The following is a 16,586-nucleotide window of genomic DNA, read 5'->3' as shown; positions in this document are numbered from 1 at the left end:
CAAGAATGTTGCGTATTTGTCCAATGAACAGACTTTTTAAAAGCCACAATCAAACTGAATCCCTTCCTAAACACTCATTTGACCAGCACTCATCTCAATTTGAACTTTGAAGCATACAGCTAGTGGTGGAAATTTCAATATTTGTAAGGTACAGCGAATTATCTTCTTAACGTAGCCAATGGTGACTTTCCATGAAGTTGTAATCAATGATTCAATGTATGTTGAACTTCTCTCGCACCGGTCGTAGCCAACCGTGTTAATAATCGGAGGACGATGTGTTTAGTTAACCCACAACTGCTACGCACCCCCATGGTATGTGTTTTTCATCAGCCACGCGTCATTAACGACGGGTCCGTTCATCAGCGCCATTTAGCGAGGGTCAACTCCCGCAGACCATCTCATGTGGCCCCACGCTGCACTGTACATTCATGCAGATGGCACCGCGCATGAAGAAACTAAACCCAGCGACGAGGCAGCACGACAGAGGCATGGGGTGAGTGAGACACGCAGCCCGAGAAGAGCAGCGTGAGGGGAAAATAAAACTTCCTAAATCTTACAATACATTTGGTCAATCCCTTGATAGTGTATGATCAATATTTAAATGTACTTTTTAACTTGTTATAACAGCTTCACTATACACACATGGGATAAGACAACAAGGGTGTCTGAATTCCCATAAACCTCTGTATACAATTCGAATGTAAAAAAAAAAATATTTTACTGACAATATTGAGGATAAAATGTAAAGTTATACATTCAAATCCCTGTCAGAATTAATTAGTTCATGATCCTTCCAGAGTCGATGAAATAAGTACAACTCTGTGCGAAAACTGCAGTTGTAGTAAATTGGACAGTATTCCCTCGTTATTCACAAGGGATATGTTCCAGAGATGCTCATGAATAGCACATTTCGCGGATAATGATATTGGCATAGAAAAACCTCTCTTATTAATGAATTATCTTAAATAAAAACACAAATAAGCTATTATATACATGGACATTATATCATTACTTTATCGCATCACATTCTCCCGCACCACTTTATCTCATCACTTCATTTCTCTCTCTCTTTGGATGCAGTCGTGTAGAGTTCCAGATGCGATTCGCAAATAGCCAAAATTGCGGATAGCAAGTTCCTCTTTGGTTCTTTCGATGAAGTCACGTAGAAAGAAAATAAAATGTAATAATAGAATAGGACGTTTCGATTGCAACACAAGCAATCGTCATCAGGTAGAACTACATTTGAGAGAGAGACAAAACACAACTCTCTCTAAAATTTACCAGACTGGGTCTTTCTCTCCCCCTGCCGCCGCGTGGTGGATTTCAACACAGCCTCTAATTGATATGCTAATTTCTCTGCTCCAGCAGACCCACCTCTCTCTGTGCCCCCCCTCTCTCTATTTAAGGCCATGACATGGAGGCATTGGGTCTCTGTGTGTTGATGTTGTGTATCTCTCTCTGTGTGTCTCTGTGTTGTCTCTCTCTGCTTGTGTGTCTGTCTATGTGTCTCCGTGTCTGTGTTTTGTCTCTCTCAAATTTAGTTCTACCTGATGACGATTGCTTGTTTTGCAATCGAAACGTCGTATTCTATTATTTCATTTTATTTTATTTCTACGTGGCTTTACCAAAAGAACCAAAGAGTAATTCCTGCAGTCACGAAAGCTTCAAATCAAGTTTGATAGCACGTTCGTGAATAATGAGGGAATACCGGAGTCCAATCACTGGCTCAAGACAGTCCACTGATCATTGCCCAGCTCATTTGAGTTATGGGAACACTTTGACTTTTTGAGAAATATATGAGGACTTGTGTGAATTAATACACGAGGTGGTAGGGGTATGTTTCTAATTTTTGTATTGAAAAAAAACCTCAGACAAATCGAGACTAGATTGGGAGAATTTAGAACAATCCCAACGGTTTTTTTTCTATGAGATTAATTCAATAACACGACATCACAGGAAATGACGGCGCTTTCACAACGTCGCTTGCACGCTTTTTCTGCCAAAAGTCATGTCACGAGGCATCGAGTGACATCACTATTGTTCGCACAAAGATATTTTAAAGAGAGTACTTAACGTAATGTAAATTATACTCTTTGGTTCTTTCGGTAAAGTCACGTAGGTATAAAATAAAATAAATCACGAAGTTTCGGGCGCAACACAGGCGTCCGTCATCAGGTGGGAAAGCATGGCCTGCTGCTGAGGCAGACTGTTTTAAAGGTTTGAAATGGGTGTAGCCCAAGAAGTGGCCGAGGCTAGTGATGTTAATGTGAAAAATTAGCATGTAACTATAAGATAGGAGAGCGACCCCCTCGACGAGGGCACAGAAGTGGCTATGTTAATGTGAGAGATTAGCATGTTAATGTAAAATCGAAGAGTGGTGCAATCCAAAGGCATGAGTGGAACCCAACGGGTGCAATCCAAAGGGCATGTGAGTATGAGAGTGCAATCCAAAGGACATGTGAGCACGAGAGATCTAAGAGAGAGGCATAGAGAGAGACACACAGAGAGTCGGAAATAACAGCTGACATAGGCAGGTAGGATGGAAGCATCACAGTTAAGACTTTACCTGGTTAATAACGTCCTTCCAATGATTGCTCAGTTTGTCCCCATCCTCTCGGTTGAAGTTGTGTCTGTGTTTATATATCTGGATGGCTTCATGAACAAATATCTGAAGGTAGCCGGTAGGTTTGCAGAGTACCTCTGTCTTGGAAAAATCTATTTCGTGTGAGCCCACAGCGTTAAAACAATGATTGGCAACGGCAGAGGTACAGTGAGGGAAAAAAGTATTTGATCCCCTGCTGATTTTGTACGTTTGCCCACTGACAAAGAAATGATCAGTCTATAATTTTAATGGTAGGGTTGTTTGAACAGTGAGAGACAGAATAACAACAAATAAATCCAGAAAAACGCATGTCAAGATTTTTATAAATTGATTTTCATTTTAATGAGGGAAATAAGTATTTGACCCCCTCTCAATCAGAAAGATTTCTGGCTCCCAGGTGTCTTTTATACAAGTAACGAGCTGAGATGAGGAGCACACTCTTAAAGGGAGTGATCCTAATCTCAGATTGTTACCTGTATAAAAGACACCTGTTCACAGAAGCAATCAATCAGATTCCAAACTCTTCACCATGGCCAAGACCAAATAGCTCTCCAAGGATGTCAGGGACAAGATTGTAGACCTACACAAGGCTGTAATGGGCTACAAGACCATCGCCAAGCAGCTTGGTGAGAAGGTGACAACAGTTGGTGCGATTATTCGCAAATGGAAGAAACACAAAAGAACTGTCAATCTCCCTCGGCCTGGGGCTCCATGCAAGATCTCACCTCGTGGAGTTGCAATGATCATGAGAACGGTGAGGAATCAGCCCAGAACTACACGGGAGGATCTTGTCAAATATCTCAAGGCAGCTGGGGCCATAGTAATCAAGAATACAGTTGGTAACACACTACGCCGTGAAGGACTGAAATCCTACAGCGCCCACAAGGTCCCCCTGCTCAAGAAAGCACATATACATGCCCGTCTGAAGTTTGCCAATGAACATCTGAATGATTCAGAGGACAATTGGGTGAAAGTGTTGTGGTCAGATGAGACCAAAATGAAGCTCTTTGGCATCAACTCAACTCGCCGTATTTGGAGGAGGAGGAATGCTGCCTATGACCCCAAGAACACCATCCCCACCGTCAAACATGGAGGTGGAAACATTATGCTTTTGGGGTGTTTTCTGCTAAGGGAACAGGACAACTTCACCGCATCAAAGGGACGATGGACGGGGCCATGTACCGTCAAATTTTGGGTGAGAACCTCCTTCCCTCAGCCAGGGAATTGAAAATGGGTCGTGGATGGGTATTCCAGCATGTCAATGACCCAAAACACACGGCCAAGGCAACAAAGGAGTGGCTCAAGAAGAAGCACATTAAGGTCCTGGAGTGGCCTAGCCAGTCTCCAGACCTTAATCCCATAGAAAATCTGTGGAGGGAGCTGAAGGTTCGAGTTGCCAAACGTGAACCTCGAAACCTTAATGACTTGGAGAAGATCTGCAAAGAGGAGTGGGACAAAATCCCTCCTGAGATGTGTGCAAACCTGGTGGCCAACTACAAGAAACGTCTGACCTCTGTGATTGCCAACAAGGGTTTTGCCACCAAGTACTAAGTCATGTTTTGCAGAGGGGTCAAATACTTATTTCCCTCATTAAAATGCCAATCAATTTATAACATTTTTGACATGCGTTTTTCTGGATTTTGTTGTTGTTATTCTGTCTCTCATTGTTCATATTAACCTACCATTAAAATTATAGACTGATCATTTCTTTGTCAGTGGGCAAACATACAAAATCAGCAGGGGATCAAATACTTTTTTCCCTCACTGTATTGGTCCTATCGTGTTTCAGATCTGCCGTGTGTTCACGAATGCGGTCGTTTCGTTTCCCCAATGTAACTGCTGCCGCAACCACAACTCAGTTTGTAGACATCAGGGTATTGCATGTCAGGAATCACATCCTTTACAGATGGGATTAAATCACGGATTTTGCGTACTGTGTTGAAACGAACCTGGATCTTGTGTTTGTTTAAGATTTTGGAAATCTTTTTGGTAACCCCTGCTATGTACGGTAAAGTGATGATTTTGGTTGGATCCTCAGAAGGTTGTCTCTGCATGGCTGGGGAGACAGCTTTGCGGATTGTACGGTCCAAGTATCCGTTCATCCTGAGGGCTTGGTGTACGTGCTCCAACTCACTGGCTAGGTGGTGCTGGTCGAGATTTGCTTCCCTTGCCTGTGTAGATTTTTTTTCTGGGCACAAAGGGAAATGTTTTGAGAGAATTGGCCTTACATTTTGCACGGTGACCTTTCTCAAAAGGTTATCGATGACCAGATGAACCTTTCCTGGGTGAACAGGCAAATGAGAACATGTCACCAAACATCAGCATTAACGTGGCCTCATTAGAGGAAGAATATATATCCAGCGGTTTCAGACGATGCCACTTTTTATGGGGCTGTTTGGACACTGGCTGTTCTTCAGAGCTGCTCTAAAATGCAGTCATTGCCTAAAATTTAAGTCTGTCATAATTTAGTGTTAATGAAGACGTGTTAATGTGTTTTTTGTTATTTGTTAGGATTTTACAATTAAACATTTCTTTAAACTTTGTCCACTTGGTCCATTCTCCATTGGGGTCAACCTACACATTGTACAATTAAAACTACACTCCAAATCAGCTGCATTTAGTAGATGTGAGCTCCCACTCCTTTGAAGCTCCACTGCACACCGTACACAGCTGAGAAGCCAGCCTGAAATTTCAAACGTTCTCCGCATATTATATAGATGTGAATGCTGTGTACTTTGGTCTTACGTGTGCCATCGGTCATTAATAGACCGGTCTGCAAGAATAAACACCATGAGAAAAGTACAGCCTTTCCTGTTAAAACATATCCCGGTCTTTGAAATGTTGCCATAAAACATAGTAGAGATTAAACCTGCAGGGAAATAATATAATTTGTATGAGCATGCCTTACAAAGCTACACTTATACACAGTATTTGATTATCAGATTGACCCATCATTGGGCTGTTATTTACATATGTCACATACAACTAAAGTTAGTTATGCTACTCAGGGTAGTTCATTATATGTTTTCTGAAATTAATGTAGGATTGTAAGGCAGTGGAAACCTCTCAAAGCCAGACCAATTGAGGGGGAGACTCTTTCCTGTTATGTGGAATGTCTGGTACACCACAAACAATCCATGCATAATCTCTTAAGTCTAATTACATCTACCGAAAACTATTATCTAACACATTTAATGGTCAGTGAAAACGAATATCTAAACATTGTCAACAACGCTTAAAATATTTACTGCTACTCGGTTCCTTGTGCACTCAAACAACATGGATATATTTATTTGTCTGTTTTGATGGAGCGGAGCTGCGTGTATGTAAGTACATATGTACTTTAAACTTATTTTGCATCGTACGTAGCCAACCATGCTAATCAGATCTGCAGTTGACAGTCGACGCCTGTGACTGAGATGGGTGCAATGCACCGGGGGCCGACAGCCACTGACGGGAGTGGCCGGCGGTCGTCTCTGCCACGTGATAAGCCACTTCTGCTGTGGCTAGATGTTAACTACCTCTCCTGGTATGCAGGAGGTCGTGGGTTTGATCGCGACCCTGATGCCTGTATATTTGGAGTTTGCATGCTCTCCCCGTGGTCGCGTGGATTTTTCACCGGCTCCTCTGGTTTTTTCCTCTACATTTAGAAACGTGCGTTAAGAATATTCGGTTGCTGTATATTTCCACATCATAAACCACTTCGTTGGGCTATCACTTGTGGCCAGGTCGCTTCTGAAAAAAGAGCTATACAGCTCAGTGGGTTTTACCTGGTAAGATAAAACATTTTTAGTTTTATTTGGATATTTTTTTAGTGATTTTTTACCTTTCCTATAATTTGCACTCCCATCGTATTTTTGTATTGTTTCTTGTTGTAACGTTTTGCCCTGTGCCCTGCTATACTGAAAATCCAGGCGGTAGGGTGCTGGAAATTGGGTTCGGCATGGCCATTGCGGCCACCAAGATCGAGGAGCATGACATCGCCGAGCACTGGATCGTCGAGTGCAACGACGGGGTGTTCGCACGTCTGCAGCGATGGGCAGGGCAGCAGCTGCACAAGGTGAGAGCGGCAGGGCAGGTGCCAGCGTCTGCTGCAGAGAAGTGGCAGCTTTGGTAGGGGAGGGGGGGGCACTTGCAGCATGCACACTTTATCCATAATATAAGTTTTTTGGGGGTTAGATCGCATAAATATTAATGTGTCGTTAAACCTGCCACCACCCGACACAGCCAATTAGTAATGTTTGTCACGTAAACAAAACATGCCAATTCGTTACTGCAACGAGTAACTAATTGGCATTTCAGACTCAATGACACATTTATATTTATGTCATTTAAGCAAAAAAAATGTATTACGGATAGTTACTATTTCAGTAAACCCACAACATTTACAATTTGGGTACTGCGACGTTGCTTGTCGTTGTATATCGTGCCACAAAGTAGCCTATGAGGAGCACTGCTTTTGCTGCTGATCATGACAATGATTCGCCCGGGTGTGGATCAATACTCCAGCAAGACTTCGTTTCCTGCTGCCGTCCGATTGTCCCAGATCGGGTTCAGACAAAGGGGTTCACCGAGAGTAAGTACAGTTCTCGTCAGCATAGCATCTCGGATGGCGGCTGGTCATGGTGGACAAACGCCCACAATGCAGCCTCTTTGGAGGCAGGGTTGGTGGAGCGCACGTACAGTAAATCATCACGTGTTGTGACCCCCCTCAGCATGCTCAGTATGCTCAACATAATATGGCAGTGCAGCAAGTGGGATTGTAACTCATCAGTGCAGATTTTTTTTTTCGATACCACCCCTCATATTTGTCGACTTCCTCGTTGAGCGCCCTAGTCTTTTTCCCACACACGAAACATTATTTTCAAGACTCGGCGAGGATTTTATCAAAAAAAGGGACAATTTACTCTGTTAGTTGATTCGTTAGTCCTGAACGACTCGTGTTAATTCTGCGTTCCCACAACGGGGATCAGTATTTTTTAGGTCAATCGGACAGACACTGTTGGATACCTTGCCAAAGTAGAGTTCGTCCCTGCGAAGCTACTTTGCTGACCCTATAGGCGAGTCAACCCTAACCAAGTATTTCAACTGTTACATATCTGATAGTCATGATGTTTGTTGCTTGACATTTTGGGCCTTCGGGCCCTATGCTCAGTTATTTTGTTTCATAGAAAAAAAATGCAAGTCTATAACTGAAAAAAGTTGGCAAGCATGGACATTAAAATTGATGTTTAAAGCATAATGAAACTGAATTGTGCGATGTGGCTTTGTCAGTAATTGCGATCATTCCCAGGAATGGGAAATGCAGTGCAGGGTTTAACAGACAGAGCCGCTTTATTCGCGATGCCATTGTTGTTTCAGATGGTCCCACTGAAGGGCTTGTGGGAAGACGTCGTGCCTACGCTGCCGAAAGGACACTTTGACGGTAATTAGGTGTAGACACTCTCATATCGGGCGGCAGGCTAGCGCAGTGGTGGCAATTGTTCCTCACAGCAAGAAAGGCCTGTATTTGATTCCCCACGTAGGTACATTTCTGCATAGTGTGTTGTTCTCCCCCTGTTCTGCCACGGTTTTCCACCGGGTTCTCTGGTTTCCTCCCAATATATAAAAAACCCAACCAATACTAGTGTAATTGACATTGGCCAATTATCTTAATGCTGAAACATTACCTGCAAATTTCTCAGATGGGATTACAAACAGCAGCATCACCCTCTACAATAACCTGGCAGGACCCTCCTGAAAAAGTGGATCCAAGAGGTAAGGGGGGGCTAAGCCCCCCCCTCCCCCCCAACTTTTGCATGAATACAAACGGCAACATACGGTTATCCTCACAGCAGCTTTTGGCTTACCATCGAACAAAGATGGTCACTGCATCGCGCGTTTTCAGATGCGCTTCTGCAGCCATTTGGAGAGCTCTTCCTTCCAATATTAGGAAGCCACTGGAGCTATGCACTTTAAATAATCTAGATTGAAAACGAATTTCTTTAGAACCGATTTTGTGTTTAGTTTGTTGTTGTTCCCCCGAACCTCCGATTAGCATGGTTGGCTACGTACGGTGCAACAGAAATTCAACATATGTACGGTCATGTGTATCTCACGAGGGGGGATGTGGTGAGAACATATGCATGTATGAGGAGCTTCTTTCGCACCATACGTAGCCAGCCGTGCTAATCGGAGACCAAATGTCAAGCGTGGGCACAGATGGGGCTTCGCCAAGCACAGGGAAGAAAATGCAATTGCTCTGTACAGCATTCAGTCTTGTAAAGTCATCAGCCTCAAGCGTATGGAAATAAGATTTAAATTTGCAACAAATGCCCTCTCCTCTGCAGGACAAATATATGAGGCATTCGTGTCATTTTCCTGAATGTGGTGAATTGTCTTGTAATTTAAAACATAATGTATTTCATACACGTAAATATTCAGGATGAATCCGAAGATCTTGAAAGATCTTGAAATCCAACTGCACTGTCCTCTCAGCAGTATAAATGGGGACAGCACAGTCGTGTGTGGATATTCCCGCCTTTTCCAAGACATGCGGCCAGCGTGGAAGAGTAGACCAAATACCATTTCGAGGGGTTCTCTCATGGAGGCCATTCTTCCAGCGATTGCAGGGCTGATTAACATGAGCTGTGTTTCCAGCTTCAGGGTAATGGTGCATTAATAGAAAGCACCTGCTAAATGAGAGAGGAAGAACACTAAATGCCATTCCTGTGTGTGTGAATCTGTGTATTGCTCTTCAGTGGGGAGCAGTGGTGTAGCGGTTTGCACCCTGCGCTACGAACCCAACAACTCGAGTTCGATTCCTGCTTATGGCCCAACATCAGTGACCATTACCTAAACTGGTCCTGGGCCTCCCCAAGATCGACTCAGCTTCAAATGAGTACCTGTAAACATCAGCACTAGGGACACGAAGGGGGCCGAGTGTGGTGCTGGCCACCCACCCCCTCGTGTGCCGTATCGCTAACAGCACTTGCTCCAACTTTCTAATACGGCTATATGGGGGGTCTTTGTATTCCTCTTCACAGGGATCCTGTACGATACTTACCCTCTGTCAGAGGAGACCTGGCACACCCATCAGTTCAACTTCATTCAGGTGACATTGATTTTCGAAATATGAGTAGCATTATCATCCACTATATGTCTGAAAAGAACTTCAATATTTTGAAATGCTGGCAATCTTTGGGATCCTGCGATCTCGTGTGAGCATTACTTTTCCCAGCCTGTTGAGCCTGCTGGATTTTAATGGCTGGTGCTTTGATGTAGACAGTGCTTTTAAACGGCCCAATTATGATCCTATTATTTGTGATTGGCTTTTCCTTCAGAAAGTAACTTGGCACTTTCATCAGTCACTGGCTCCTGCACCTGTGTCGGTTGTACGAGTTTTGTGTGTGCGGGATAAGTGAGAGTTGGTTCAGAATTCTGTGATTCTTCAGTTTTTTTAAATCATTCTACCAGAGCAGTGTCTACCCCATTGGCTCTGGCAGCATCTGTGTCAATTGTAGACACTTGGGCGACTCTGAAACCGTTATAACATATTACAGTTCGGACACGGGAATCGTCTGCCCAGGATAAATTTGGCAGCGCCATCCTGTGTGCAAGTGTAGGGCTGCTTCCTGGTATTTGAGCTCGACATAAACGCCAGTCCCTGTCGGGTCACTACTCTGCTGGGTAGCGTGTCTGGTGCATTGGTGCCCAGGTAGCGCTGTGTACTGTGTTGGGCTATCACCGCCACACAATGTTTTCGAGTCCAGATGCCACCATGCAAGGTCCCTCCCTCCTCCCCTGATGTTAAATGTCCTTGTGTCTGGTGTGCACTGAGTTTCTTGGGTTGCCCAACACTCATTCGAGCATGGAGGGGGACATATCTTTTTTATTATAATTATTCTGCATTCAGGGTTCGTTATCCAGTTGCCCATGATGTGTATGAGGCTACAAGACAGCGACTGTACTGTGCAGTCTGTATGCTGCACTTGCCAGAGATATGCTGCACACTAAAGTTGTGCCTGATGTGACAGGGTTACGCGTATGACCTCCTGAAACCGGGCGGTGTGCTGACCTACTGCAACCTCACCTCCTGGGGCGAGCTCATGAAGAGTCAGTTCACCGACATCAACAAGATGTTCCAGGTAGACCGCTTAGTGCTTACTATCAGAGGGCTGCACATGTTACACCGTCAATAAACAGGCAGTGTGTGCTGTAAGCGTAAATAAGACTGCTGGCTCATTGGCTGAGTCACAATTATGGAGACGGCTTACCTCTTGACAGATGGCACAGGGCTTTCATAATTCACATATTAAGCCCGTTTTAAACAAGACAGCTGTGCAAAATGGCTCGGAGTCTTTCTCTCGCTACCGTTAGGATCTCAGATGAGTTGCTGTAGTTTGGCTGATTCGGTATAAATGCATTTCACTGCCGCGCACGTTTACACCGAATACATATTTGGCATTAACTTCAAATCTGAGGAATCGTAAGCATGGTCTGATGTGACTTGGGCAACGTGCAGCGACTCACCTGGCACCTGGGTTGAGTTCTCGGCTCCTGCTAACATGAACGATGAGCAATCGATATCTGTTTCAGTTCTGTCTCCCCACCCACTACCAACCCGCAGGTGCAGATATAGCAAAGTGTAATCAAATAACGAACATGACCTGTGGAGACCTTCATCCGGCAGTGGGCTGTGATTATTGTATTTATTTACGTAAATGCAATAACAATACACATAGAGTATACAGACATTCACAGAAAGACAAAGATCCCCCGTATAGCCTATTAAAAGACTTTTCTTTGGGTCTTTCGGTAAAGCCACGTAGATAGAAAAATAATAAAATTATCACGACGTTTCGATCGCAACACAAGCAATCGTCATCAGGTGAAACATATATAGGAGGAGAGCTGCTGAAGTAGGATGTTATATAGATTTGAGATGGGTTTAGCCCAAGGGTAAGTGGGCGTGGAGGTATATCAGCTCACCGATCTTACATTTACATGCAAATTCCATCTCTAGCCCCACCCACTTACCCTTAGGCTAAACCCATCTCAAACCTATGTAACATCCTGCTTCAGCAGCTCTCCCGCTATATTTTTTTCACCTGATGACGATTGCTTGTGTTGCGATTGAAACGTCGTGATATATTTATTATTTTATATCTACGTTAGCAATTTCTCCATTTTCGAGTCCTTCGTGTCCATTGTCTGTTTTGCTTCATTTTGTTAAATGTGCAATCTCCACGTCCATGCTGGCTGCAACGAATGTTCTCCCTCCTTGCCCTGCACTAATGCCAAATCTACTGATCGCCCTCTCTCACCTCTCCAACTTTTTTGGCCACCTTGGCATTAAAGTTATGGCGGTGTGCATGTTGCCCATACTCAAGTGAGTTAATTGCTTAGTACATGTCATCTGCTCCTCCATCCTCACAAGTTTTTGATGGCAAATACGTTTGAATGATCGTTGTCTTGTGATGAGTTGAGGGCCATAACCGACGGCGTCGACCGAGACAGCCAACTACTCTCCGGCCGCGCAATGATTGGGTGAAGGTGGCAGCAGCGACGACGACAGCGACGACGAGACGAGTCCACTCCCAGAACCGGCAGCCTGGAGCTCTCATTCTCTGCTGCTTATATTCCTCTCAGCACGGCTTTGGCTCCACCCTAGCAACGCCTCCCTTCTCGAACCCACCAGAGGGTTGCAGGGACTTCGCCACGAGGTCTACCGTGACCCTTGCCCCAGTTTCTCCGCCCTGCCAGCACACCCGTGTATATGCTCAACGGCGTGTGTGCAAAATGCCCACCTGAAGTTGCAGCTACTGTACAACAGTTAGCGCTATGTTACTACATCACCCCCCCCCCCTCTCCATTAAGAAAACAGCCGTCCCGGCTGTCAATACAGCAGCAGCAGCAACCGGTAGGCAGGCAGGGCAACCCCAATAACTCGAGGAACATCAACAAGAAAAAAAAAAAACCTTCCCCACAATCCCGGTACAACCGCGGCATCCCCCGCAATCAACAAGACATCTTACTATTCGCCGGTGCCCCCCCGATAACAAACCAACACTCACCCCAATGCGACGCCCCCCCCCCCCCCGTCCGTGAATCAGCAACTCTCCCACAGGCCCCCCATCCGCGAATTGGCGACACTTCCACAGGGGCCCCCCATCCGCGAATCGGCAACACTCCCCATACAACGCGGCCCCCCCCCGCAACCGACACACCTCCTCAATTTCCCTTTAACCCAGGCCCTTAGACGCAACACCCCCTCACCCTCAGATCTCCTCTCAGTGCAAGGGAGAGTCCCCCCCATACCGGGACATAGCTCACGTGATCCAGTCCATGATGTCGGTCACCCCCGTCTCAGCGGGGTCCTGCACCTCCGGAACCCAGAGGGCCAAGAGACGATGGAGACGGAGTCCTTGGCTCAAAGGGCGTGGCCCCTGACCGCTCGGCAGCGCCCGCTTGGAATCCGGTCCCCGAGACCTCGCACTTGGCGGTCTCGGTAGGCCTCAGAGACCCGGTCCGCCGGGGCTTTGAGTTGACTATGCCGGCGGGCCAGCGAGCGCGGATGACTTTGCAGGTGGTCACTTGTCCCCCGGACACTCCGAAGCAGTGTGGCCAGACTGACCACAGATCAAGCACTTGGGCGTGGGTCCCCAGGGCAGCGGGAGCTGTCCCCGTTGCGGGTCCTCCCACAGGGATGTTCTTGTTTGAGCCCCCTGGCCCCCCCCCCGCTGCCACTATATCTTGCAGGTTCCATGTCGCGGCCTCCCACCTTGCCAGCTGCTGTATCTCCTCGAAGACCTGTATCTTCCTGGCCACCGTTGAGGATTACATTTCTGTGCTGACGGCAGAGGGCAGGGCAACCCTCAGTTTTCTTGCCAGCTCCTGCAGCCTCTCCACCACTCGAAGGTCGGCGCTCCCTCACCAAAAAGTGAGTGTGCCTCACGTCCCAGCACCAGCAGCACTGCCTGGAAGGCGTAGGGCATCTCGTCCTCCATCCGTTTCCTCTGGATGAATCTTGTGCGAACCTCCCATGCCAGATCAGGAGCAGCTTCTTGCAGCTCCGTCACTCTTCGCACCATCTCCGTGCGCTCCTGCGTTCGCCTCAAAATGGCATCCGCCAGCCATGGGAGGTCCTCCGGCGTCAAAATGGTGCCCACCATGTGCGCGGTCCCCTGTCCGAAGCCCATTGCTCCCGCTCCGATGGAAGCTCCCGCTTGGTTTTTCCTGCTCTCCCCCGCGCCGTTCCCTGGGGTATGTGCCTCGTGCCAGCCCGCACCCCTCTCCACATGGCGGTCCTCCGCCATGCTGCTTGGTCGGTGTGTGACCATGGGAAAGTCTCAGCCGCTCTCTCCGTCGATGTGCAGCCCCCGCTCTCTCCGTCGCCGTGCAACCGCTCTCTCCGTAGCCGTGCAACCGCTCTCTCCGTCGACGTGCAGCCCCCACTCTCTCCGTCGCCGTGCAACTGCTCCCCCTCCCGCAACGTGCAGCCTCTCTCTCCGTCGACGTACAGCCTCTCTCTACGTCGACGCGCAGCCACTCCCGCCACCTGGCGTAGCCACTCCCGCCGTCGACGCTCGGCCACTCCCGCCGTTGACGCATAGCTGCTCCCACCTCCTCGCGTAGTCGCTAGCGCCGTCGACGCCCAGCCGCTCCCTCTCTAACGACGCGTAGTCGCTCCCGCCTCCTTGCGTAGCCGCTCCCGCCGTTGATGCCCAGCCACTCTCCCCTCGCGGATGCGTAGCCGCTCACCCCGCAAATTTTGCGTAGCAGTTGTCCCGCCAATCCGCGGCAGCTCCTCCGCTGCCCAGCAGCCCACGGGCTTCGTAACTGGGATCCCGAGTCCCGGGGCTGTTGGAGGGATGACCATCTCGCCGTCCTCGTCCCGATGACACTACAGGTGAGTTTATTAATACCCTACTTCTGACACCAAATGTAGTGTCGTAGGTCTCCTCTTCCTTCTGCTCAAGGCTTGTGTGTGTGTGCGGGTGGCATGCATCACACACACACTCAGTCGGAGATGAGGTGGTCACAGGACGCACCGTCCTCCCCTTTTATTGATGTGTTCACACCACCAACTCCGGTCCCCTCTCTCTCACGTCCATGCTGCCGCACGACCCAGCCCAGATGCGACCCTGTCCACGTTGCACCGACGGCGTCGACCGAGACAGCCAACTACTGTCTGGCCGCGCAATTATCGGTCAAAGCGGCAGCAAAGAAGGCGGCAACGACGACAGTGACGACGCAATGAGTCCACTCCTAGAACCGGCAGCCTGGAGCTCTCACGCTCTGCTGTTTATATTCCCCTCGGCGTTGCTTGGCTCCGCTCTAGCCGTGCCTCCCTTCTCGAACCCACCAGAGGGTTCCAGGGGCTTCCCCACGAGGTCGACCGTGATCCTTGCCCCTGTTCCTCTGCCCTGCCGGCACACCCATGTATATGCTCAATGGCGTGGCACTAAGTGCCCACCTGCAGTTGCAGATGCTGTACAACAGTAAGCGCTACACTCGTATCTGCGGTTACACATGCCCGTTGTAATACTTTACCCTAATACCTTATCCTTCTGCAATACTAGCCCGGTGCAAGAAAATCTTCCCATTGCACTAACGCATGTCTTTATTACATACCCGCTGGTGTACTTTGCTGTATAACCTTTGTTTGTTGTAACATGTCTACTGATAATTAGTGATACGTACTAGCAACAAACGCTGTGTCCCATGCATTCGATAATGAAAACAATTTACGGGCCCCTTTTGCCAACCCACTGCTGCTCCCTGTGTCCACGCAGGAGACACAGCTGCCTCGACTCGAGGAGGCCAAGTTCAAGCGGGAAAACATCAGCACCGAGGTCATGGACTTGGTTCCACCTTCCGACTGCAGATACTACTCTCACGCGCAGATGATCGCCCCTACTGTCGTCAAGCTGTAGGCATTTGGCCGGCATCAAGGCAGCTCGATGCAGTCAGGGTGCGACTCTGGTTTGTTGCCAAGATTTATGTCTGCCGTGTGTTAAGCCTGGTCCACGTGTAACGATTTTCCCCGACGCTACGAGAGGGAGATTGTCATCTCCAGCATCGCACCGTTGTCACTCTGCAGTTCGTACAAAACGAAAAATGTATTGCCGCTTTGCTGTCGCACTGTCGTGGTGTCATGTGCTACTAGTTCTGGCAACAACAATGGCGGCGATTGTGTTGCCATATCAGGTAGATTCACTGCCCTCTGCCATGCTCTCATAGCAAAAGATGACATCACAGTATTGGTGTTTGCTCCCTCTGCTGTAGCGTGATTGAGATTACTAGCTTTTGGCTGTAAAAAAAAAAAGTAAAATCATGATACGGACGTACCTCGATAAACGTTAGGGTTGCGTTTTTGGAAACATGAACGTAAAGTGAAACATCGCACTGTATCGAAACGTATATTCCCATAAGGTCCCATTATCTAAACGAAGATGCGTTCCTAAGAAAATATTTTTGACCCAAAACCGACTAAAATAACACTTTCCAGCACAAACAAGATATTGTCATGCATACATATGGAGAATAATAGGTAGACAGGCAATGTGAGATGTTGAAGATGTGGAGGGAGGGGTGACTGGAAGGGTGAGGATGGGGCAGTGCGCGCAGCTGCCCCCCCCCCCCCCCCGTGAGGACGTACCTACAATATGTATAGTATGCACAGTACATACGGTAAGTACAGGTCGAAGCGTGGTGGAACGTACGTTTAGTTTTGAACTTCACGGCTTGGTTTGTAAACGAGTGGCGAGGCTATGCAACGTGGCAGCCAGGCATATGGCCTGGAACCGTATAAAATGCAGACGTGAATTTACTGCAGGTGTTTTGATTTGCCCCCCCACCAAAACAATACAATTTAGAACAAACGAGACGTAATTAGAAAAAAGTGTTAATTTATGATGAACGTAATAACTAATCGGCGTAAATCGAGTTACCGGGGTACGCCTGATATTTGAACTGAGCTTCATACTGATCACACGTACCA

General features: G+C 47.4%; 1 protein-coding gene across 1 annotated transcript in view; it reads left to right on the top strand.

Moving 5' to 3' along the window:
* Positions 1 to 16,280, top strand: part of LOC144937552 (guanidinoacetate N-methyltransferase-like) — a 31,256-nt gene extending 14,976 nt beyond the window's left edge. Inside the window, exons 2-6 of the mRNA XM_078864822.1 lie at positions 6,517 to 6,662; positions 7,964 to 8,027; positions 9,628 to 9,695; positions 10,618 to 10,728; positions 15,379 to 16,280. Coding sequence (XP_078720948.1) covers positions 6,517 to 6,662; positions 7,964 to 8,027; positions 9,628 to 9,695; positions 10,618 to 10,728; positions 15,379 to 15,519 — 530 coding nt within the window. The 3' untranslated portion in view covers positions 15,520 to 16,280. The remainder of the gene's footprint in view (positions 1 to 6,516; positions 6,663 to 7,963; positions 8,028 to 9,627; positions 9,696 to 10,617; positions 10,729 to 15,378) is intronic.
* The last annotated feature ends 306 nt before the right edge of the window (positions 16,281 to 16,586 follow it).

Source organism: Lampetra fluviatilis, chromosome 19, assembly GCF_964198595.1.
Source record: "Lampetra fluviatilis chromosome 19, kcLamFluv1.1, whole genome shotgun sequence".
In the NCBI taxonomy this organism is placed as follows: domain Eukaryota; kingdom Metazoa; phylum Chordata; class Hyperoartia; order Petromyzontiformes; family Petromyzontidae; genus Lampetra; species Lampetra fluviatilis.
Note: the sequence above shows the minus strand (reverse complement) of the source record. Positions and strands in the feature narration are given on the sequence as shown.